We start from the raw sequence: 25,546 nt of genomic DNA on the forward strand, positions 1-25,546 counted from the left end.
AATTCTTACTAAGAAATCTTAATAAGATTTCTCCTTATCCACTGTCAATAAAAGATAATGTAAAAATAATAATAATAAGGGAATGCAAAAGGACTAAATTCAGAATCAGAGAAGAAGATTTCAATCTATAACCAGTAGTCTAACATTACCTTTTCTTAGTCTATTATGTACTTAAATTAGACTTTCACTGATCATTTTTTTTCAAATTCAGTTGTTCTAATACAGGGTTATGAGGAGGCTGGAGCCTATCCAGGCAGCATTCAGCTCCATAGAGGACGTCCATCCATCATCACACTAACAGAAAACCAGAGCAATGAGAGAAACGTGAATAATGCATAGGTGCCATGTAGATAGGAACTGGTTTGGGATTTGAACCGAGGACTCTGGACTTGCCAGGCAGCCTAAGTGAAGTATATATCTGTCTAAGACTCTCAAACCCACTTAATCCATTTCAGAGTCATGGGGACACTCAGAGGCACAGGTCAGGAAACAGCCTGAACAGTGTGCCATTTCATTTCAGGGTCTGCTTTCTACCACAACCACACAATTGTCAACGTCTTAGAGGGGAAACTAAAGTACTCAGAGAAAAACTCAAATGTAAACTCTGCAGTGACAATGGGGCTAAATGCAGGATGGTGTATCCTTTTGGTAACACCTCTACTTACTGTGCCACCACACCACCCAGAATTAGGGTTAGTAACACATATGAACTCAACCAAATGAATTATTTATTGGTATTGACTGGAAACCCATCAAGGAATCAGGTACTACCTTACACCTAGTGGTACAGAGGTCCTCCATGACCCTGAATTGGTTAAATAATTGTTATTATTCATCAAAGTATTAACTCTGAACAGCACAAATACTCTATAATTGAAATAGCAGGCTTTCATGCAAATATAAATAATAAATAAACATGATTCATGAACTTATTTTCCTCACATGTCAGCATCAGCAAATGTTCTACAGCAACCACTCAAAGTACTCAATGCATAGTAATTAGTAATTTCTATCATAATAAATAATGCCAATTTGAAAGTAACACTTCACAATGAGATGATGTACAGTATTATTGTATTTTATATTCATCCATTCATTTTCTGAAACTTCTCGGTCCATTACAGAATCCTGAAGATCTATAACCTATCCTATTAGCATAAGGCAGAGAGAGCCCACCATTAGAGAGGATGCTGCTCCATTGCTGGGGTCACTCATACTCAGACCCTTTCACTTGGCCAAATGCAGAGCTGTCAGTTAGTACTGTGTGTGTGTTTGTAGCTGGGATGTGAGAGCAAAGTCAACTCCCCTGAGGACATCCATGCAGGCTTGAGACATTGAGGCAGACTAGAACCAGACTGCAAAAGAACCTATAGGTCCCTAAAGCTCTGCTAGGGAGTACAACTAACCACTGAGTCACCATGTCCCCATTTCATATATGAACATATTGAAGTCATTAGCTGTAATTAAAGCAGTTTGCTCCATAATTAAAGAAAATGTAATCAAATTCACAAAAATACACCGGAGGCAAAATTGCTGATCATCTACTATATGTGAAGTAAAATGAAAGGTTCTTATTATAGAAAATAATCAGAATTTCCTACCTCTTCACTTTCAGTACAAAAGTAGTAAAATTAAGTTATCTTTAATCTATAAAAAAATGTGAGTAATTTTTTACTATAATATCAAATCATATTTTTCATAATATTACCAAGAGAATAAGTGCTTTATAAATTACAATATGGATTTTTATTCTATTCATTTTTTTTCCCCCACTTTAGCCATACCTGGGGTCATGGGGAGCCTCAGCCTATCCTGGTAGCACTGAGTACTAAACAAGAACCAGCCCTGCATAGGGTTCCAGCTTTTTCAAATTATGTATTATTGTTTAATTAGATACTATAAAAATCATACATTAAAGGTTATGGAATAACATGCAAGACATTAAATATTTTAAACTATTTAAAACACTCTATGACTATTGTTTTATAAGTGAGCACACGACAAAGTTTCTAATCTTGTACTGAACATGTTAATAGACTAGAATAGAATACATTAGATCTTCAGATTGATTATTTAAAAAGGCAAAATCAAAATTGAACACTACAGTTCAAGCCTTTTACTATAAATCGCCTCACTACTACTTGCACATACAATAAAACATTTTATGCACCGTTTTCAGATATGGCAGGTATGCAACAGTTGCTGCTACATCTAATTAACACTCTTCACAGTACAAATTACAATAAGCATAACTGAAATGGAAATTCCATTATTTCAAGGCATTTGAATTCTGTTATAATATAGAGTTAACAAAACAACATTATCAAATACCCATGCACAACATTCAAATAAATAAGAAGAAAGGTCATATTCAGGGCTGCAGAATAAGCAGCTGCATTATTTCCATTTAAAATAAGCAGGATGTGTTGTGTGTATTTATTTACTGTACAAGCAAATAAGAAAAATAGTGAAGGATTGCGTGAGTGTGCAACGGGGTAAAAGCTCATGTTAGAAACACAAAGTTTCAACTGTTGATCCATCAATAAGTGCATTTAACTTTCTATTGTGTTACCAACTTTGACTTAATTTTCACTTTATGGTCTATATTTGTTTTTAAAATGAACATACACACTCACACTCTTATGATGGCTTAAATGATAAAAGTGGCACAAAAATTTTCTTTACAAGTACTTAGGGCTCTAGAGCTGTGAGCCAGCAGCAATAAAGTGTGGGAGCTAATGAAAAAACATGACGTTTGTGTAAATTATTAAGTGTAAAAAGTAATATAATTTTAGGAATTTGCTCATGTAAGCCCTGGCACATGAATCTGGCTACTGATACAGTATTTTGTAAAATGTTATGTACATTTTCCAATTAGTATTAACTGATTAGATAATTGTAACACAAATACTAGTGACTACAGAAAAGACACTGTACCTAAGGATTATATGTTTTAGACACATTATGAAAATTATATAAAGCACGTTAAAGTAAAGGGATGTCTCTTTCTGTCTAACATATCAAGTCGTAAACATTTTATAAAAACAGCATTTGTGCATTCAATGCAAGTGGAATAAAATATTTATGAAACATAAGAAGTTAATATGTTCATGGGCTGGCTTTTTGTGCCTACATATCTCACTGTGACAGAATTTCGTTCTTTTAGAGTACATTGAATGCTGAAAGTTTTTGTTGACTGGTGTATTATCTAAAATTTCCTTAATGCATGATCTTAAAAACTACATCACAGATGTTATTTCCGATTGACATTATTTCTCAGTGAAGCAATTACATTTTCTAAATTGTTAAGCCTCCATCGTGCCCACAGCTTGGCCACACATACACGCATGCATTACCCAAACCAGTTTTCTAACTAGAACCTCAGCACTTGATTGTGCCTTAGGTATTTAAATACATTGATTTAATCAAATGAAGGAAGGAAGAGAAGTGCTTTCTTACCTTACTGTCCTGGTAGATGAGTTTGAGTTCGTATCCGGGGAGGATGTCATGCCGGTTGTTGACGTGCTCTAGGGCCATCTTCGCTGAAGGTAAGCAGGCTTGTCCACCGGGCCATCCTCCGCTCATCGGGAAAAGCGCTCCGATGTATAGTGGCTTCTTACCTAGAGCCGGAGTGAGGAGCGAGGACAAGATCAGCGAGGCAATAGTCAAGATCACACCAGGGAAAAAGCACCTTAGCGCGACTAAGTCTCTGCCATGCGACGACATTACGGCGGTAGGTCTCCGCTATCGAGATGTGCAGTGTCCTATAAACCTCCCTGTCTGTGCCAGCCACGAGTTCGAGGACCGTTATTTCTGTAGCTCTGTGAAACTTTGTGCTGCGCTCCTCGCTGTGCGCGCTACATGCCTTTATACAATATGACTGAACAGCTTGTTCTAGTCAGCACGAACAATCTCGCACCATTTTATCATTACTGCTATTCAGCCTAGCAGTCCGGCCGTTATAATATTTAGCTGCTTAACAGATCAAATACTTGGATTTCTAGCTCTCCAGAGTTTGTCGCCCTGTATATCTGTCTAGCATTTTTAGCCAAACGCGATTAATCCATTATTGGCTGTCTGCAGGTGTTCTTATTAACCTCTCACTTGTAGGCACACGCACGCGCAGTCTCTCACACATCACACACAAATCTATAGCTGGAATCAGAGCCTGATCGTTTGCTCGAAATCTATTCACATTGCTTCGTGCAGGCCACTCTTAATTACCGCTCTTAAATGATCCCTGTCAATCTGTCTCTTAGTTCAACAAACCCGTTCATCTTGTTTTTTTGTGTATTTGTTTGTTTGTTTGTTTTGCCCGTTGTGTCAGCTCTTTGAGAAGCAATCAGTTTGATATATCGATTGCTAATTAACAGATTAATTAAGTGCCATAATACAGTATCTGTTTATATCCCCCAGTGTGGCTGCTAGATTTCTGCACAGTTGCTACTCGGCACAGAGAAAAACAATTACAGCGAACTGTTAAAAAAATCACAAAAGCACCAGCAGTCCAAATATAAATTCCGAGTCTTCCGAATAATAAAGCGGCTCAGTGAGAGAAGAAGAAAAAGCATGGAAAGATCCAAAGAATTCCGATTCAGCGTCCACAGCTATTTAAAATACATCTTTCTAGAACACCATCGACGCGATTTGAAACTGTCAAGTCTCAAATTAATTCGAGCATTTCAAGCAGGCGATGTGTGGACTCAGAGATGGAGTGTAGGATAAAGAGAGCAAAAGTGAAGGGGGGATGGGGGTGGCTCAGGGGGGCGAGAGAGAGAGAGCTTGCTTCTTTTAAAATAGGTCGTTTCGACGGCGTTTCTTCGTACTGCAGTGAGTGCGAATAACTGAAGAGCCACAGTGAAGGATTTTACAGAAAAATGTGATTAGAGCTTTTATGACAATTTCAGAGCACACGTTATTGACCTGTCGAGCTTTGTGATGTCCAACCAATCATGACTCTATTGAAATATGAATCCATCTGTCAATTTAAAAAGCCTTTTTTGTCAATTTTGCGGTCGCATCAGGTTTAAGGTTCGACTCATCTCTGACCGGGGCTTCTGTTTATCACAGTACACACTTCTTAATGAACCAGTGAGCCTAACACACGCGTTGTTTGCTCGTGGGCGGAAATCTAGAGTAGCACACATAGAGAGAACTAGCAACGTCCACAGAAATAGCAACTGCACCCTGATTCAGATCTAGGAGCTGGGGCTAGGATCTAAGTACTGCGGCACCATGCTGCTCTTGCATGTACATTTTTTTTAAAAAAAAAGTGGGTTCCTTAATGGCACTTTACTGTTTTTTTTAATTCTGGGAAGGTTTCTTTAAATATGAAGTGGGACTCCAGGCTAATATGGGGACAACGCTAAAATCTTTAATGCATAGTAGGCTACCTAACAGGATACTAACAGATCAAGAAAATCTATTGTATGCAGCAAGAGAGGAGAAAGAGAGTTTGGGAGCCTGCGCTGATTATAACGCGTTGCCGCACCCACCACACGTGGAACCACCCGGATTGGGACCCATGTGCAGCCGTGCAACAGGTGACACCTCAGCACCACGCAACAAGAGTCCTTTTAAAATAAGAAACCCATTGGTGTTTCATAAATCTTTTATAATCTGTTCATGGCTATTTATGGAGTCTGTTATATTCTAAATAAACTAAGGTTCTTTCGTGAAAGCTTTATGTGAATGGTTCTTTTGGTAACCAAAAATGGTTTCCCAATTGCATCACTCTGAAGATCCACTTTGGAATCAAAAATAGGAGACAGGAGACACAGATAAAAAAAATAACAGTAAACCAGTGGTAAAAAATATTATCCTGAGGGTCTGTGGGCATTTTACTTTTTTTAGACTAGGATCAATTACCTTATTTTTCCTTGATATTTTTCAAGACCAAACTCCCTCCAGGGACGTGCGGTCTGGGGAGGCAGGTGAGGTAGAGCCTCACCTGTCATCATGAAAAGTTAAAAAAAAAAATAATGATGACATAAAATAAATGTGTCCAGTGGTCTATGCTATAAATGTGTTTTCTGTATGATTCCAATAATTTTAATAATTTATCTAGACAAAATCGCTGAATTTGTGCAGTTCCTGTTCAAATACAGGGGAGAAACACAAGGTGCAGCAGCGAAGAGTCCAGCCTGACCTCGGACAGCGCTCTCCCTCACACTGGATTGACGCACGCAATTGGCATGGGGCTATTGCTGTCTCTCTGTATGTCGTCAAATATAATGTTTACAAATATGTTTATTATACACCCTGACTTTACACAGGCTGGCTAATATCTTTAATGAATGTGTGTGACATATTTAGTCTTGCTGATCGGACATAAAAGTGCAGTGAAAAGGCACATGGTGAGGCAGACAGTACTGTGCTACACTGAAGGGGGTGCACGTGAGCCCAACAGGTGCTTGTTGCCACTGTTATTCTACAAAGAGATGCCAAAAAGTTAGCGATTTCAGAAATTCAAATGCACTGCAGCGGTCCCTTTATTTTTATTTTTTCTTCAGACTGACTGCCAAAATGGAAGATTAAGACTATTAAAATTAAAGAAAATTAGGAGGATTTTTACAAGAAAGTGATAGAGATTTTCGTGGAGAAGGATAGGGACATGGACTTCATTTACAAATAAAGGTAAGACCATAAATGGCTTTTAATTATATATAAAAAAATGGGATCAGACTAAAAAAAAAAAATCCCATTTTTAAAAATTCAATTTTGACCTTAAATAAAATATTCTTTTGTTTTGCTTGTTATCCTTTTGTTGAACAGTCTGTATTAATATTGATTAACGCATCAGAATTAAAAGCTTTTAAAAACAACTATACTTTCATTTGTATTGAATGAATATAAATTGTGGAATTGCAACGTCAAATTTAGAACACATGGAAGATGCAGAGCAAATGTGCTCTCTTTTGCCGCTATAACTGTAATGTTCTTTCTTAGTCAAATATGTACTTTACCTACGTGTATGTAAAGTATGCTGATGAGATATGAAACATGACCAGTAGTAAATGAGCATGCAGCAAACTGAAAAGTGAATAAGCTACTCTTTTAGATTCATATATCCTTAAATCTGACCAGGCCTGAACCTCACTGCGCGTCACGGACTCCTTCCTCCAAGTACTCACTTCAAAAGTCAAAAAGACTGATCCCTGGATAATAAAAACGAAGACGGCTGACAGACAGTTAGCTACACTGGGGTCCACCAGTTTCACTCTTAAAAATAGAGGTGCCAGAGTGGTTGTTCAGGGTGATGCCATAGGGGAACTGTTTTTGGTTACTAAAACACCCAATGCACATGATGATTGCGGAAAGACATTTTATTTATTTAGATCTGCAACATGTACCGTACACTAACTAACCATGACTAGATTGTAACCAATTTATGAAACACAAATGGGTGATAGTTTTAAAAGGACCCTCACTACATGCAATAAGACAGGCCAAGTCCCAGTTTTCTGAATCTGCTAGTGTCCTGCAGGTAGCCTACCATACATTGAAGATTTCAGGGTTTTTTTTCTATATATTAGGAGCTTTTTCAAAGTAAAAAGAACCAACTTTCGAGAATAAAATGGTGCTTTGTCAAGCAAGTGTTCAACAAGGAACTACATAACTCAGTAAGAAACATAAAGTGCCATTAGCAAACCAGTATTTTTAAGAGTGAAGGACAATGCTTACACCCCAATCAATCTTTTCACAGCCATTCTTGGTGCAACTGGGGGCATTGAGCCTGCATTTGCTCAAAACTTGTCTTTGATTGCTATAGCCCTGTCGTCAATTTCCAAACCAATGAGATAGGCAGGGAACAATCTAGTTGCATCCTAGTGCACACTCAATCACAGTATTCATGTTTAAACTTATTATTATAAATGATTATTTGGCTAACACCTTTATCCATTGTGAATTTCAACATCTGAGATACAATCAGTTACATTTCTTTTGCTTTTTAAATTGCAGCACAAACAGGTGAAGAGACTTGTCATTGTTACACAATGTCAGTAGTGGGCCTGGACCCACAACCTCTGGGTCTGAAGTCCAAAACCTTAACCACACCATTCTCAAACCAGCCCTAGACCACCTTAGTTCTCACTGAAATAGAGTATAACCCGGCAGCTCTTGGAGTAATGCAGACAAATAGTCACTGTCTGCTGCATGTTCTTAACACATTATGAAAAAAGATTTCTTAAACCATTTTATTATCAGAAAGACTCCTCAAGAGGCTTCATCATCTCAGAGGTCAATAACCATTTAACAGCAGTGGAAGAGATCTTGGAGTACCCCAAGGAAAATTCACACACACAACTAAGAGAATGTGCAAAATCTACGTAGACAACTAAACGAGCTCGGTATTCGAACTCAAAGCGCCATATCCATGCAGCAGTGGAGTTAACCAAGGCGTCACCGCCCCTTATATTTTATTTATTTTTGTAATTTAAACTGTGATACTCTCAAAGTACAAATGTGAAACGATCACCGAACCCATGACATCTTACGTTATGTTAACTTATAAGTTTATACGTTTAATGTCTTACTTTAATTTCTTATTTTGTCTTTTATTTTTCTTTTCTTCATTATGTAAAGCACTTTGATCTACTTTTTGTATGAACATGTGCTATATAAATAAATGTTATTATTCCAGCAAATTCTGTTTTGCGGCCACCTTCGTTTATAGCGTTCACTTTCTTTTTCTCCCCCTCTCTCTGGCCACACTAAAGACATGATATCCCATATTCCACTCTTCAGAGAAGCAGCCAAACGCACAGAGAGGACAGGCTAGTTAGACTGGAAAAAGGAGCCGTTTTTACTTTGCCACTCGCGATTTACTGCAACATTCTCGCTTTAAATAATTCACTTATAAAAAGGGCGATGACCTGCGTTAGGACCCCTTCCGCAAACCTAAAACGCTATCAAATATTGTTTAATAATTTACCAGACAATCTCGCTATTCAAAAGATCCCTGCGGCATGGAGCATTGCTTGCTGCAAGTTTACACAAAAGGCACCTCAAACAGCAGGAACTCCAGCGTTTGAACATCAAAGAGTAGACGGAGCCGCGACGGTGCCAAGTATCCACTCCTAAAATTTAACACAACGCGCATTCATTTGACTCATGAAATTTTGCGGTGATCTACACTGTCATTACTAAAAAAAAGTGTTATAATTATCATAACTGGTGACTAATGCATAACGCTTTTTTATTTTTCATAAGAGCTTAATATTTGTTCGAGAGTATAAATCCGGGAAGACTGGATTCGAATCCCGTCCCGTATAAAAGTTGAGAACATCTAGAGTTCGCACGTTCTCATGGAGCCTAAATGTTTCTCATGCCAGCTCCGATTTCACTTTTATATCTCAAAGATCTGTAAGGTTAATTGGTGAAATAAGTGCACGAGGGCGCGCGTGTGTAAGTCCAGAAACACGCCGGCATCCCGTTTTAGGCTGATGAACATTTGCGCCGATGCTGCCAAGACAGGCTCCAGCTCTCTCCACTGCTTTTCATACACGTTGGCCTATAGAATGATTGGAAATAGCTGCAAATGTTGCATTTAAGTGAGTATTTGTTCCCATTTGGTGCTTTTTGTTTTTTCTATCTTCATCATTATTGTTAAGCTAATTGGCAGCTCTGAACTGGCTGTGGGCTGTGTGAGTGAAGATCCTGGGTCCCCATTTCGGGTTCATTCCTGTCGGGATTACCGGGATTAGCCCCGCCATTGACATCCGCTACACCAAATTGGATTAATCGGGATTGAGAATATTATGATTTGTAAATTAATGCTAAACTTGATTTCCCCCCCTAATTCCCTAATCTTTTCTGTTCTTCTGTTGGACCGATTAAAATCTCTCTTCAACTTCACTGCCCCCTTGTGGGTATTTTATTTAAATTCATAATTCATCCAAAGACAGTAAATAGAAAGGTCTATCAGTAAACTAGCTCTTGTCATTTATATTTAATTACCTACTGATAAAAACTGCTGGTTCTTGAGAGCACTCATCTTTACTGATATGCAGCCAGGTTAAAATGCCATTAGAGTGAATACCCAAGCTTTTATTAATTGGTGTGTGGAAGTTTTTAATACAAGATTTTAAAACCAGATAGCTACTTTTAATAATACAAACAATGTTCTTCTATCATACATTACGCATGAGATGCCACTGACTTTCCATATCCATTCAGAATTTTCTCAGGTACTTTGCAAGGGCCGCTGAGACACTTTGAGTATCTTTTTGTGCATGCTCAGCTTTCCACGCAAACATCAGGATTTATAAAGGAAAACATGACGTGAGAAGCTGTATATATTTACATCAACTATGAACCAAATGTACGCAATGGAAACAATTGGAAATGACAACATCCTTGATCAAGTAGCGAAATGCGGCCAAAGCAACCAAATGACGACTGACACTTATAATAATGCATTTAATTGAACCGTTATTATGATGTCCATTGATGGGATAAAAATTACATCTCAAAAGTGATGAATATGATGTACAGATTGTATTTTAGTTCCCTTTTTAGAGGATCAATGCTCATTGTTTGCACTGAAGAACTTTTTTGGTTTTTAGTCAGTTTATAAAGCCTACTTGTTGTCACTTCTCAAGGATCCGGCTGACAGGTCAGCAATATCTCAGCCAAGCTTCACTCCATTATGCCTGCTGTTCTGGAAGCCATTAATCGACTGACAAGGTACCTTCTAATTACGTTTGGCACAGATGTATTTACATAAAATATAATCTTTTTTTTGCCAACATAAAAAGGCAATTTGCAGCTGCGTCTCGTTCTCCTAACATAATCGTATCGCTTTACTGCACTCAATAATGGCACCTGGTGAGAAAGAAGCTGCTTTTATTAACTGTAAGCAGTTAAAATTCCATTATCGCACAAGTCAGCAGTGATGACAAGATGAAACTAATAAACGTCATGACTCGGTGGCCTGGGTCAACCTGTAATTCATTCATTTTAAGGCAAGGAAGCTCTGGCAAAGATGATGGTACTGTACATCAGTGTTTCCCAACCTCGGTCCTGGGGGCACACTGTGGCTGCAGGTTTGTGTTACAAACAGCTTCTGTTTTTAATTGGACTCCTGGGCTAATTAAGTGATGTGTTATTTCCCAAGTTCTGTGTTTTGGGAAGAATATAGAAACTAGGAAGCTAAGTTTGGTTATATATATATATATATATATATATATATATATATATATAGTACAGGCCAAAGGTTTGGACACACCTCCTCATTCAATGTGTTTTCTTTATTTTCATGACCATTTACAGCACTCCATCACTCTCCTTCTTGGTCAAATAGCCCTTACACAGCCTGGAGGTGTGTTTGGGGTCATTGTCCTGTTGAAAAATAAATGATTGTGCAACTAATCTGACTTCTGCACAACACAACTGCTGGTCCCAACCCCATTGATAAAGCAAGAAATTCCACTAAATAACCCTGATAAGGCACACCTGTGAAGTGAAAACCATTTCAGGTGACTACCTGTTGAAGCTCTTCGAGAGAATGCCAAGAGTGTGCAAAGCAGTAATCAGAGCAAAGGGTGGCTATTTTGAAGAAACTAGAATATAAAACATGTTTTCAGTTATTTCACCTTTTTTTGTTAAGTACATAGCTCCACATGTGTTCATTCATAGTTTTGATACCTTCAATCTGATTGTATGAGTGGTTACCTACCAGGTAACGCTTGTGGTTGGTCTGTAAGTCGGCAAACATCTGCCATGGTGCCCTCTTCAGTTGCGAGAAGCAGATCATAAGATGTTACAAAGTTAACTGTCAAATAATGCAAAGAGTACGCAACACCAATCTTGCAGAGGTTCAGTCCCCAAGAGGGATGCAGTGAGTGTGTATGCCTCATGAGCCCAAATAAGGGAGAAACACGTGTCACATACTCTTTGCATTATTTGACAGTAAACTTTGCTATATATAGGAACGCATGCTATGGAGGTGCCGTCAGATCATCTTCTGTCTTTCTGATGCTGTCGCACTGCTATTAGTCTTCTGTGCTGTACTCTACCCTCCCTCAATCGGACCTAACAGTCACTTAAAACAAAAAAGTCTTCAACCTGACTGGGAAGCTACAATACTTTCAAATTTTGCTGCTTTCATATTCATTACCTTTCTCTGCATGCGTATCGCGCCATCGTTTGTTTGAGCCTTCGGATTCCACTGCTTTAATAATCTATTATTTGCCCTTTTTTCTCTCTAACACTTTTGGGTCTCTTTTCTCCGTGCTGCTCTTTTTTCTTTGCTTAGTCGTTGGCGTTTCATCTAGAACGTACTGTCCTTATACGCTTTATATGTGCTGAGAGCACAGGATCTGTGTGTGCTACGTGCCTTTACATGACTTTGTGTTATTTGATATTGTTTGCATCTCACAGGTCTTTTAAGTGTCTTCTGAGAACTTCCGAGAAGATCATGTATCGTCGCCCTGCTTTTCCTTTCCAGGATTTTTTTTTTATAATAGAGAGATATTTTCATTTTGATTCTCATTTTACTTGTCTAGGTGTTCTAATTGTTTAATTAATCCATTATTTAGTAATTAGGGGGTCTGATGCTAAAGTAGTTGCAGCCTTTGATTATTCAGTGTTGTTTGCCTCTGCTCATTTTTAATTGTCATTAATAAGATAAAACAAAGAAGAAAAACTGCACAGAGAAAGGGCAAAATATAATGAAATCAACAAAAGAGAGTTAAGCATTTAAATCTATAGCAAAAGCAGAAATATTTCTAAATGTCTTATAAATGTAAAAATCATGCTCCTGTGCTTTTCTAAATGTAGATTAAGAGAAAAAAATGCCAGCTAATTAAATGAGATCAGTGTTACCAGTTGTTGTCACTGATTATGAATCTGGTTGGAACAAAAACATGCAGCCACAGTGGGTCCCAAGGACTGACTTTGAGAACCCCTGAGCTATACTTTTGTCACACAGACATTCCTAGTGATGGGAAAAATAAAGCTCATGAATGAAGCTTTTTTTTTATTACAATCTATACAAAGCAATCAAGTTTTTACAAAAAGAAAAATTGAGTTAAGAACAGATCGATCCCCATCCCTACCTTTCTTTCTATTTGTGTTGAAAAAGATTCAAAGCTTTGAAGCCTCAGCCCAAGTATGAACAGCAACATCTGGTGGTTAACTGAGGTCAAGGCAAGCTCTCAGTAGTGCAAGTGAAGCAGCACTCACTGTTTCAGTCTCATGTCACCAGTAAAAGGTCAGAAAAGTTTGTGTTCATTTTATTCTGATAAGGTCCTTATCATTTATATTATTTAACTTCTGAACCCCGTTTTCTGCTTTTAGTCGCCATATGTCATCAAAGCTCTCCAAATCTCTCTCTCCTTACAACCCAACATTGTTGAATGAGAACGATGCATTTTTTATAGGCTACCTGTTCATTTAGCACCAAAGCTGTCAAACCAACAAAGCGCTGTCAAACCAATAAATTGCGTTCTGAAGCACTGATGACGTTCGAAGCTTCAAACGTATGGGTCACGTGACAGCGGTGTTTTGACACAAGCTCCGGCACAGTGATTCGACTTGCTATGCTTCAGATTGACTGACACGAGCTTCGGTGCCTCGCTATCATTTTCCCATCTCTAAACATTCCATTACCTTTATCTTATAGGGGGTGGAACTGTATCTTCCATTATGTACATTAAAGCAACATTATATTCAAGTTCAAACGTAGCACAAGCTAAGGTAAATTTACCATAAACATTAAATGAAAGGATTTGGCCCTAATAGTTTATGTATTGTTATTACAGAATGGCAACATGGTGAAGTTTGAGGCTCATTCAAATACATATTTTTACAACACGATTCTTATTTATAAAGGTAAATTGCATAAAAATGTGTGTAAATCAGGTTTTATAACTTTTTTTTTTTTTTGCAGTACACATTTTTCAGTTTTTTTGGTGTGCACATATTTTTGCACTTGGATTCAAGCAAAGTTTTCTAAATGAGATCCCAGGTCAAGTTTGCTTGATGTAGCAAGTGTGCATGTGTTGGTGTGCCTTTTGATAAGTGGTGCCTTTTTCAGTGTAGCTTCCTTCCCTGATCCTGTAATGGAATAAGCAGGCCCAGAAACTGCTAACATGGATGCATATTTGGGGATACTGACCTATCTTTGAAATGATTTCATTTAAATTTGTTGGCCAATGTATGTAATGTTTATTACAAAATGGTTTGTTGGCAAAAACCATTGGTTAAAGTAAGAAAATGGACCTCTTGATTACTCAGTGTAGTTTATTACCTCACAGTGTTTTCTTGTCATGTGCATAGGTTTGTTTAGAGTTTACTCATTGGATTAATGAGCTAGTAAACTACATATGTTGAATTTTAGAATTTGCAACAGAATATTCTGTTTTCTGCAGTGGGATGGCGTTCTGCCCGAGGTTTGTTCCCTTCTTGCACCCTGTGTTGGCTGGGATTGGTTCCAGCAGACCCCCATGACCCTGTGTTAGGATATAGCAGGTTGGATGATGGATGGGTAGATATTCTGTTTTTCTTTTTTTATTAACTATTTTCTAATTTTTCCAGAAATGTTTTATTTTTCTAACTGAATTAAGTACATTTTGAGTAGACATTATGGTCACAAATGTTTAAATGCAGCTAACTAAAAAGCATTCAGTGCATGTCAGTGATATCTGTGCATTTTTTGATTGTGTTTAACTTAAAGAAGCTAATGTAAAATCTTTTAAAGTTAACATCCTATATTAGACATATGGTTTATAAAAACATGCACTGTAAGCAAACTTAACTTAAAACATTTGAAGGCTATACTGTTAAATAAGCAAATAACAATAAAATGTGTCCTTAAGTAAAAGTTAAATCACATGATCTCATACATTTGTAATGATATATATTGTGAAACATATCCGAATCCTCCTGATCTATCTGGAATACAATTAAAGTAAATCTGAATAGAACAAAGAATATCCTATTGCTTACACAAAAGCTAGAATGACAAAGCAATTAACCCTATGTCCACAATTGATGACTGAATTACAAAAATGACTAGCTTTAGAGTTTGATTTATTAATCACAAGAACAGCTATCCAGTAGCTATCATTTAATTCACACTCTTCATATTATGAACATGGCAAAAAGGAAAATAAGATTTTAGATAACAAGAAGTTCAGAAAGGTATTGTAAAAAGTAATACTGTAGCCAATACAAGCGTTATTGAACATGGAGATATATAAATAGCAGATTTGGTGAATGTTATAATGCATATTACCATGCACGATATAGCAAAAATCACTCCCATATTAGAAAGGTCTATTAATAGTTTAGATATACCAGAACTCCAAAGCAAATATGTATAAATGAGCTAGAGAAATCTTTAACACTGTGATCATCATTGGCAGCCCCGTAGGCCAGAAATGGCAAAATGAGCAAGTTTGCCTTTTGACCCAAGCTAGGCCCAGCACCATGGGGACACAAAAGGTGGGTGTCATCCCCTTAAGAGAACAGAACTACTTTGCCAGTGGTGCTCCATGTAAAAATAACAGAAAGAAGAAGAGCAGGGAAATTTTCTTTTACAGCATTATTTGTGATTTGTTCCAAAATATGTGAAATGTAACACATTAGCAATTGCTCTTCTGTTATCTCAGATAATCTTTATTGTCTGTGAACTTCATAAACAAATTTAATGCCATAAGAACAAACAAACAGCCCTGAAGGAGATAATTCTTTAACTATAATTTTTATTGCAATAGAAGTTTGCCTGATGAAAAGCTGAAAAATGAAAACACTGTATTTGCTATAGGTTTAGCTTTATTTTTTCATCATGAAATTAACTTTCCTCATTTTTTTTTTTAAATCTGCAATTACTGAAAATATTCTTTTCTTAGATCTTATAGTGACATGAAGAACTATCATCTGTTTTTGCTGTAATTAATCTGCATAAATCTTTTAATGAATTGTTCTTCTTCAAGTGCCATGAAACAGAGGAAATAGTAATACTGTTTCTAGTGTTTCATATTTGCTTTCAGACCCTAACTTGAAAAGACAATAGTAGTAATAGATCTGTGAATGGTGCAATCTCCCTTGCCCTCTGGAACATCTGGAAAGGAAAACACTTACATCAGGATGCTATTCATTAACCATTACTCTGCCTTTAACACCATAGTTTCCTCCAGCTTGGTGCTGAAGCTCAGAGATCTTGATCTGAGCAGCCAAATCTGTGGCTGGGTGTTTAAATTCCTGATATTTATGCCCCAGCCAGTGAGGATTGGCAACAGGTACTCCTCCACGCTGTTCACTAATATAGGCATTCCACAAGGCTGCAACATCATAGAGTCTATTCACATGTGACTGCATAACAAAGTATGAGGTATAAAGCAACATAATTTTCACAATTGACACCACTGTGATTGACCTCATCAGTGACAATGATGAGGATATCTACAGGAAGGAGGTAAAAGACCGGACTGTATGGTGCCATGACAACAGCCCCTCCCTGAATGTCAACAAAACAAAGGAAGTCATTCTTGACTTTGGAAAGAACAAAGTAATCAAACTCCACCCCACATAACAACTCCCCCGTCCAAACAGTTAGCAGCTTCAGGTTCCTAGGTGTCCAGATCACCAACTGCCTTTCATCGTCTGTCAAGGCCACCTGTATCCTCCAAAAGGCTTTTTTTCAGAGGAGGCTAACTAGTTTTGGGGTGGGAACCAAAACACTAGTGAACTTTAACACTGCACCATTGAAAGATGCATCATGGTGTGATTTGATAACATCAATTATCAGGATCGCAAACTCCTCCAAAGGGCTGTCTGAACTGCTTCTAAAACCATTGGGTTTGGCCTTCCACAGCTGCCTACAATCTACCCCACCCAATGTTTGAGGAGGGCTGAATCCCTCGCTTTTCTCTGATGCCAGCAATCCATCATTCGCCTTCACACTCCACCTGCTTCGGGGACAGCTTTCTCCCCAAGGCCATAAGGTACCCATAGTACCCATAGTTTTATGATTTATGTGTAACTGTATTGTACATACATTACATGTGTACTCCCATATTTTTTCCTACTGTTTATCACAATCTGTATGTCTGTACAGTTTTATTTCACACTTGCTACCTTTGTTTACTGCATTTTGTATTCCCTGCTAGTCTTACCTGTATTTATTTACTGCATTTGTTTATTTTTAAACCATCTTACTGTCTATATATACTCCCCTCACACCCCCACAACTGTGGCACAAGAATTTCACCATGCTGTTGTAGTGTATGTGACAATAAAGACCTGTAATCTAAGATATGCTGCATAGCATCTTTTATTTTGAAACATCACAATTCTAATTGTCGCATTTTGATGCAAATTTTCAGTCCTGAAAAGGAAACCTATAAAGATACAAATGCCATAAAATGTATGAAGCAATTCAAGTAAACAAATAATATTATACAATAATTATTTCCATAATCAGCAACTCATTCATTTGACTGCTGTTCAGGGACATGACTTAATTTATTTTTCACAACAGAAACAGAACAGAGCGACAGTCTACAGGTGGAAAATATAGGGAAAAAACACACCAAAGTTAATAGTGTACAGCGCAGAAACACACGGACAATCCTTTAGTGCACTTGTATTGTGCTTCATACAGCTCAGATGATTTGGACATGGTGCTGCTATGATAGATAAAGCTAAACTTAATAAGCAGATGAGAAAGTGAATAGTTGGATGCATTGTGTTCCTCCTTAGGTTTGCTATTTTTGTGCTAAATTGTTCAATATGTTAGGAAAAATGTTCTTACATTAATTGACTGACAAACATTACCAGTTTTGTACATTGTCTGAAGTAAAAAGCATCTGACACTCCAGTGTATTCTTCAGTTGCTGGTTCTGGGCTGTTTATTTGGTTGCAAAGTTAAACAGGCAATAGTAGATCTACTTCAGCCCCAAGCTAAACTTATATTATTTATTATTACTGTACTGTTACAAGTGCAGAGTGGTAGCTCTGAAGCTAGGGACATGCACTGGCAATTGGAAGAATAGCAGTTTGAATCCCATAAACACCAAATGTGACTCTACTTAACCTGCAATTGCTTCATCCTGAGTATGACATTAGGCCCTCCAACCTGCAAGGAAAAACCTGGGGGTTGGTGACAGAATTGGCACACCAACCACCATAAAAAAACCTCACATTGGTTCCAGTCCATTTGAACTAGTGTGGAGCATGACTGCACTCGGGTCCTAATCTGGGATCCTGAGCTGGTTTGTCATGTGGTGGGTGCAGCAATGTGCTGTATCAGCACATGTTCCTAACCTCTTACTTGAAATAATTTAATATTATGAATTTTATTTTTAAATCCTAGTCATTAGGATTGAAAATATTGTCTGAATTTTAGACCAAATACTCTAAGTACTGGTAAAACTTTGCTTTTTAAATGATAAAATAAGAAGTCATAATGGCATACACCATATGACTTTTTCAAGGCATATACAGTCAATTACTAAAACCTGACAGTGCAGCTATACAAAGTGTTAGATAAACAGGGCATCTACAGTGCATTAATGTCTTATTTCAAAATTAATTTCCATAACTACATTTTTAATCACACTATTTTTTACTTCTCATATGCTATACTTGCAACATTTTTCACTTTTGCACTGGGCTGCCAGACTGTGAAATTTGTGAGGTGAAAAGAAAGCAAGTCCTGTCAATTTCAGAAAAAAATGACCATCAGATACTGGAAACACTTTAAACTTGGGGCTGCCAAAGTTTAATCTATGAGTGAATTAGAAATATTCAACAAGACTTTAAAACACCTTTTACTTGTTCCCATTAGTCTCTGAGCATCAATGACAACTCTTTAAATTAGGAGCTACTGATGAGCCACTTACACCTACAGACTTAGGTCTGTAACAAGATCTTAACAAATGCTCATAGCAATAAGTGACTAACAGATGGCTTCAGCGAGTACTTAAATCCCATTTTCTAAGGTAATACACAAATATTAATATTTATAAGTATATTTATATTCAATAGTTCAGTAATATATTTGGGATATTATCAGCATGCCCAACTGATGTCTATGTAACTCCATTTTAAATAAATATTGTGTGACCTGTAGGAGGCTTCTCAGAGCGCCAAACCTTAGATATAACCACACAGAAACAAATCCCAGGTTCAAAAGACCTTTTGCTCGAAACAATAACTTTACAGGTTTTCTTTCAAGACACAGTTCTTTTCATCTTTTTCTTCCTACCTTTCCTTCACCCCATCCAGGCAAGCTTTGTCCATCTTTTCCTGACTCCCAGAGTCAGAGGATGCAGCTCATTTATGCTGGACCTGAGAGTATTTCCAGTGCCAAAGCAATGCACCCAGGAATCGTTTCTGGGTCAGGCAGTTACACCGGAAAGCAAGAGAATCCTCACCTGGCAGAACCCAATAGCACCATTCAGGAAACCAATAGGGTTGCCTGTCAGAACTACACTTTCTATTCATCCCTGCAGTTCTCCAAATCAGAGTCATTCCAGAGGAGCACCGTCACCTATACTTTTGAGGGCAGCTAATCTCCCCCAGTAAATCTATTATTTTTGCAACGTGATAGAGAAAGGGAATAGAATCCATCCAAACCAGGATGCACATCCATCTGTGCTGTCTTTTTATAATGACCTCCTGCCCAGACACAAGACCACTCTCCATCCCAGTTGGCATGCCAGATCATTAATTACATCAATGACAATTGTGAATGATTAAATCTGAAATACATGTAATCGAAGTGAAACAGAAAGAAAGAAAACTGAATGAGATATCTGCTCTATATAGACATTGCATAGTACGCAGTGCATACTGTATCTTTGGAAGCTGTCCTTCCAAATGTACTGTCATTCCGTAAAATAACATAGCAACTCACTAAAAGACTCCCACATTTCTCAAAACAAATTTTCCATCTTTTAACTTAATGCTGCCACCAAAAAACAAAGGAAATATTGGATTATGATGGAGAAAATAATAAGAATAACTAGGAGCGGCATGCTGTGTTTGTAGTACTAATCCAGCCTAAATATTTCATATTCTCCATCACCATCCACGAAGACATACATTACACTCGCCTCTCCACCCTAGACAGGGAAACAGTCTTATGAAAGACCTCAGCAAGTCACAGTCACTTTTCTCAGTTCTTCGATAGATCATCGACACCCACACAAGTCATAAAGTTACTGAACAAATAGGTTAACAAATATTGTAACAAAAACTAGTTCATATTATATATATATAATATAGTATATATTATATATACTGTATACTAGGGGGTTCCCTGCTGCTCGCTTCTCTCGCCAGCCACTTCATGTCTCTGCTGCTCACGTTGTGAAGGGGGGCAGAACGCACCCCAAGGAAATGGTGTTGCTCCTCCATAACTCCTCTTAAATGTTGATACAATGGGAACAAATACAGTTTTTCTTGCCTCCTCTTTGCTTGATAAGCTGCTGGCTTGCTGCTGCTGCCGTGCTGCGTGATCTGCATCTCGTGTGGCACTTCGAACATTTAAAAGCCTGTATAGCAGCTGTCCTACTGCTTGTGTTTTATTTCCGGCCCAGGGCATGGTTAAATCTTTTGGCACAAAGTCCCGTCTCGCAAGATGTGAGTTCATGATATTTTTTAGTTTAGAATTTAAAAATGGAATAAGGATCTGAAAATGTAACAACATCACATTAAAGTTTGACAAATTCTGAAAAGAACAATACCAAACATATGCTGTATATGTAGGTTTTAAAATAAGCTCGATTTAAACTGTGACAAAAAATGTGACATTAAAAATGTCACTGTTGCACTTTTAGGCTTAGGATTATATATATATATATATATATATATATATATATATATATATATATATATATATATATATATATATATATATATATATATATATATATACTAGCAAAATACCAAGCTCAGGCGGAGAAGTAGTGTGTTAAAGAAGTTATGAAAAGAAAAGCAAACATTTTAAAAATAACGTAGGATGATTGTTAATGTAATTGTTTTGTTATTGATATGAGTGTTGTTGTCATATCTATCTATTTATATATATATATATATTTATATATATATCTGTATATATATATATATATAGATATATATAGCAAAATACCTGCGATTGGCAGCGGAGAAGTAAAAGAAAAGGAAACATTTTAATAATAACGTAACATGATTGACAATGTAATTGTTTTGTCATTGTCATGAGTGTTGCTGGCATATATATATATATATATATATATATATATATATATTGTCACACACGCGCATGGGAGGCAGCTAAAGGGCTTGAGTGAAGGCAGTTCGAGGCATGCCGGGTGTGGCAGAGTGCACTGACTCTTTTCTCCCTTGCCTGTAGACCATCCCGGGATTTCACCTGGATCTCCTGACATCACTTCCGGGACTGAGCCAATGGAAGTCGGCCACACCAGCTCCAGTCCCTCTGATGTCACCTCCGGCTACGAGCCAATGGTGGAAGACCACGTGCCAGATCCATACGACCTCACTTCCTGTCTCCCCTTTAAAACCTGCCCCTTTTCCTTTGTTTCCTCAGTCTTGTTTTGGACTCGGTTGTATGCACTTCAGTGCTCTGTATTTCTATAAGAAAACGACTTTGCAGCCAGGATACCACAATATACGGGTGGCTGCCCCAACTCTTTATCTGTCCATGTCTCGTTCTTGTGACAATATATATATATATATATATATATATATATATATATATATATATATATATATATATGTATGTATATATATAGACACACAGACACATATATAAACATATCTATATAAATATATATATATATATATATACATCTATACACATATATATACATACTGTATATACACATATACATATCTACATATATACTGTATATACACATATATATATACAAATCTACATATATATATCCACATATATATATATTAGGTGGGACTTGATTAAAAAATTAATCCAATTAATTAGAGGCTGTGTAAGAATTAATCTTGATTAACCGTATGTAATCGCACACGTAAATTTGCCCCAAATCGCAAATTTTTTTTTTTTAATTTAAAAGTGTTTTAGTGGGCGACAGAATCAAATAATAGACATGTACATGAATATTGTAAACTGAAGCTGTTTTAATTTCTGAAAAAAAAAAAGCCTTTCAATTGCATTTAAATTCAAAACAGAAACAAAAATATCATCCCTGGTTAAAATTGGGCAGACTTAAAAATAAAGTGGTAGTTTAAGTACTTTAAGTAGATTTTCAGAATAGTATTGTCTTTAAATAATAATAACCAAAATTTCAACATAAAGTGCAGTTTTTCTTCTTAAAAAAATAAGTCAGAAACATAAAAGGTAATTTGACCAACTTAATCTTTAAACTCTGAGTAACCTTAGCCAAAATTATTTTGTACATTAGGCTAAAACAGTGTGATCATTGAACATTTTGTAATTAGATGTATTTAGAATTACTAACGGTCACGGAAGTCCAATGATCCCCAGTAAGAGCCACAAAGTCCGCTTTCTGTAATGCATCTAATTTTGCTTGCTTTTCAGTGTGCACAAAACCATGCTTTTATCAAGGCTTCGCTCGGGAAGTCGAAATGATCAGTCGTAAGACGCGCTTTATTCCGACTCTAACATTTTTGTAGCTGTGATGTGTGCATCAGTGTAATGGATGTACCAGGAAATCATGCATTGACAAAAGTTCCCGTTTGCTTGGAATTGAAAGTGTGATTAAATCGTTATTTTTAACGCGTTATGGAGTACATGCATCGAAGCTTCTCAGCTGTGCTTGTGCTAATAAAGGGAAACATTTTAAAAATAACGTAACATGATTCTGCGTTAACTGAATATTTTTTCATACGTCCCAAACCAAGGAGATGCGAAGGTAAAATGAATCGGTAGCGCGCGTACATACTCAGTGCATCCCTCTCGAATCGAACCTCGAATGTCGGCATTAGAGGCTAAGACTCTACAATTGCGCCACAGCGTATGGCTTGTCTATGCGAGAGTATGTACTGTAGATCGGGGTATATATATACATTTATATATATACCCGCGTATCGCAATGGAGAAGTAGAAGTTATGAAAAGGGAACATTTTAAAAATAACGTAACATGATTGTCAATATACAGTAATTGTTTTGTGAGTGTTATTGAATGTTGCTGTCATCAAGGATTTGATTATCATTATTTGTTTCAATCAGGGTCGTATTTGTACGATGTGTTGTGTTCAAGTTACATTCCGTGTTTGTCAATCGTTGTAAAGATAAGAGGTTTCATTCATCGATTAGTTTCTTACTGCATCAATAAACAGCTCGTCTTCCTCTTTATCTGAGATGTGACAAACTGCATGCACGGGTTTTTTTTACACTGTCTTCCTTTAGCGGACGTTGACTTTTTCCAACGTGTGCTTTGTTTCCGCAGTAGTTGGATTTATGAATATGCTTGTATGTATCAAACGCTTCATATTTTTGCTGCCTTTTCAATTGTGTAATTCGGTTTTGTTCAGCTCTTTGGAACTGTTGCTTTTATCTGTGCACTGCGTCAGTTCACGTGAGCCACTCGGTGTACATGCATCGAAGGTTCCCAGCTGTGCTGGTGCCATCTCGTGCTATGTCCATGGCTGTATTTAATGTTACCTTAGTCCTGGCACTTAAAACTTTCTCTCGCAGTTTCGCTGAGTTTGTGTCAAACACCACCCTGACCATCTCATCTTCCTCTCCATAAGCACAGTCCTTCACCCGTGAATATTTACCCGTGGCAGTTTGCTATTGGATTGCCGCTGACGGACGGCCTTATATGGGTGGGCACTAAATTACAAACGCCAGCGGCAGCCTGTCTATGAACTTAATTTAAAGTGTAGGTTTACATCGTGCTTTGTTTCCGAAGTAACAGAACTCATGAATATGGTTGTATATGTCACTCGCTCGCTTCTTATTGTTTCGCTGCCTTCTCAATTATATAATGCATGTTTTCTTAAGAGCTTTTTTGAGGTCTTCCTGGTTTTCTATGTACTGCGTGATTACGTGGGAGGCGTGATGATGTCACACGAAACTCCGCCCCACGGCGTTGAAGCTCATCTCCATTACAGTAAATGGAGAAAACTGCTTCCAGTTATGACCATTACGCGTAGAATTTCGAAATGAAACCTGCCCAACTTTTGTAAGGAAGCTGTAAGGAATGAACCTGCCAAATTTCAGCCTTCCACCCACACGGGAAGTTGGAGAATTAGTGATGAGTCAGTGAGTGAGTGAGTGAATGAGTCAGTGAGTGAGTGAGTGAGGGCTTTGCCTTTTATTAGTATAGATATATATATATATATATATATATATATATATATATATATATATATATATATATATATATATATATATATATATATACACTTACATGTGTAAATATCTAATCAGCCAATCACATGGCATCAACTCAGCTGATTGAAAGGAAAGGAAGACAGACTAACAGAGTTCAGTAGCACAAAGAAGGAACAGACCTGGTTGCTGGTCTGTCTCATGACCCACTTACACACATGCCTATTCACTGTAACTAAACCTAATCTGCCTTGTGTGCAGAAAGAAAGAAAAAATGGAATACTCAAAGAGATCAAGGGAAAACAGGCCAAGTAGATACTGTACAAGACAGTATCCGGGCTGGGATTTGAAACCAAGATTCAAAAGCCTTGAAGTAGTGGTGTTAATCACTGTTTTACTCTACCACCTATAATATATTTCTTGTATATGTATGCATATTACACTTGCATTCTCTTTAATTCTATTCTATTTGTATTTATATTGAAACTCAAAGGATAAGGCACTAGTTTAAAAATAGCATGGATTCCACCTACAGGTAGCGTTTCCATGTTCTCCCTTTGCTTATTTGAATTTTTTCAATATATTTTCTAATTCAAAATAACTTGCTAAAAATTTCATCTACTGTGTAATTCTGAATTAGACAAGTGTGAGAATATACTGTATATGGAGGAATTGACAAGAATGTAGATTTGTTAAAATGGTAGCTATTGCACATTAAGAGTTAATCCAAAAGTCACATAATTCATATTAAAATATGTACCAATGCTGCAAATAATATATTTTAATTGGATTCATAAACAGAAAATGTATGTTGATGTGACTTTGCAAGAGGAAACCACTTTGTATTATAACCAGCTTGTACCAGTCAATCAGCTGTCTTTCACCAAGAAAGGATGTCTTTTTTTACAAGTCGCCGAGTGTTCATTGACATACACTATGTGGCATCTTGTTCTTATTTAACTTGCAAAATGAGTTTAGGAATACATTTCCAGATTCTCCTGTGGGGTTTTTTGAAAGGGAACGTATACAAAAGCAAACCACGTCACAGTAAAAGAATTGAAAGAAAATATTGAATTGTGCATTTCCAATGTCACGGACGATAATCTATAGAGAGATTCATCAGACAGGAAGGAAAACGATGAATTCATGCTTTGGTTTATTGGGAATTTTAAAACATTTAATATAAAATTCTGTTATTGTTTTGTAGTGTAATGTAGTTGAACATAACAATGGAACTTAGACATTACTTTGTTAAG

The 25,546-nt window shown here is 37.1% G+C and overlaps 1 protein-coding gene across 3 annotated transcripts in view; it reads right to left on the reverse strand.

Moving 5' to 3' along the window:
- Positions 1-25,546, reverse strand: part of gabbr1b (gamma-aminobutyric acid (GABA) B receptor, 1b) — a 770,225-nt gene that overhangs the window by 299,736 nt on the left and 444,943 nt on the right. For all 3 annotated transcript variants that reach the window (XM_039768692.1, XM_039768693.1, XM_039768691.1), the window contains one exon: positions 3,460-3,620. In XM_039768692.1, coding sequence (XP_039624626.1) covers positions 3,460-3,620 — 161 coding nt within the window. The remainder of the gene's footprint in view (positions 1-3,459; positions 3,621-25,546) is intronic.

This window comes from Polypterus senegalus, chromosome 11, assembly GCF_016835505.1.
Source record: "Polypterus senegalus isolate Bchr_013 chromosome 11, ASM1683550v1, whole genome shotgun sequence".
NCBI classification, from domain to species: domain Eukaryota; kingdom Metazoa; phylum Chordata; class Cladistia; order Polypteriformes; family Polypteridae; genus Polypterus; species Polypterus senegalus.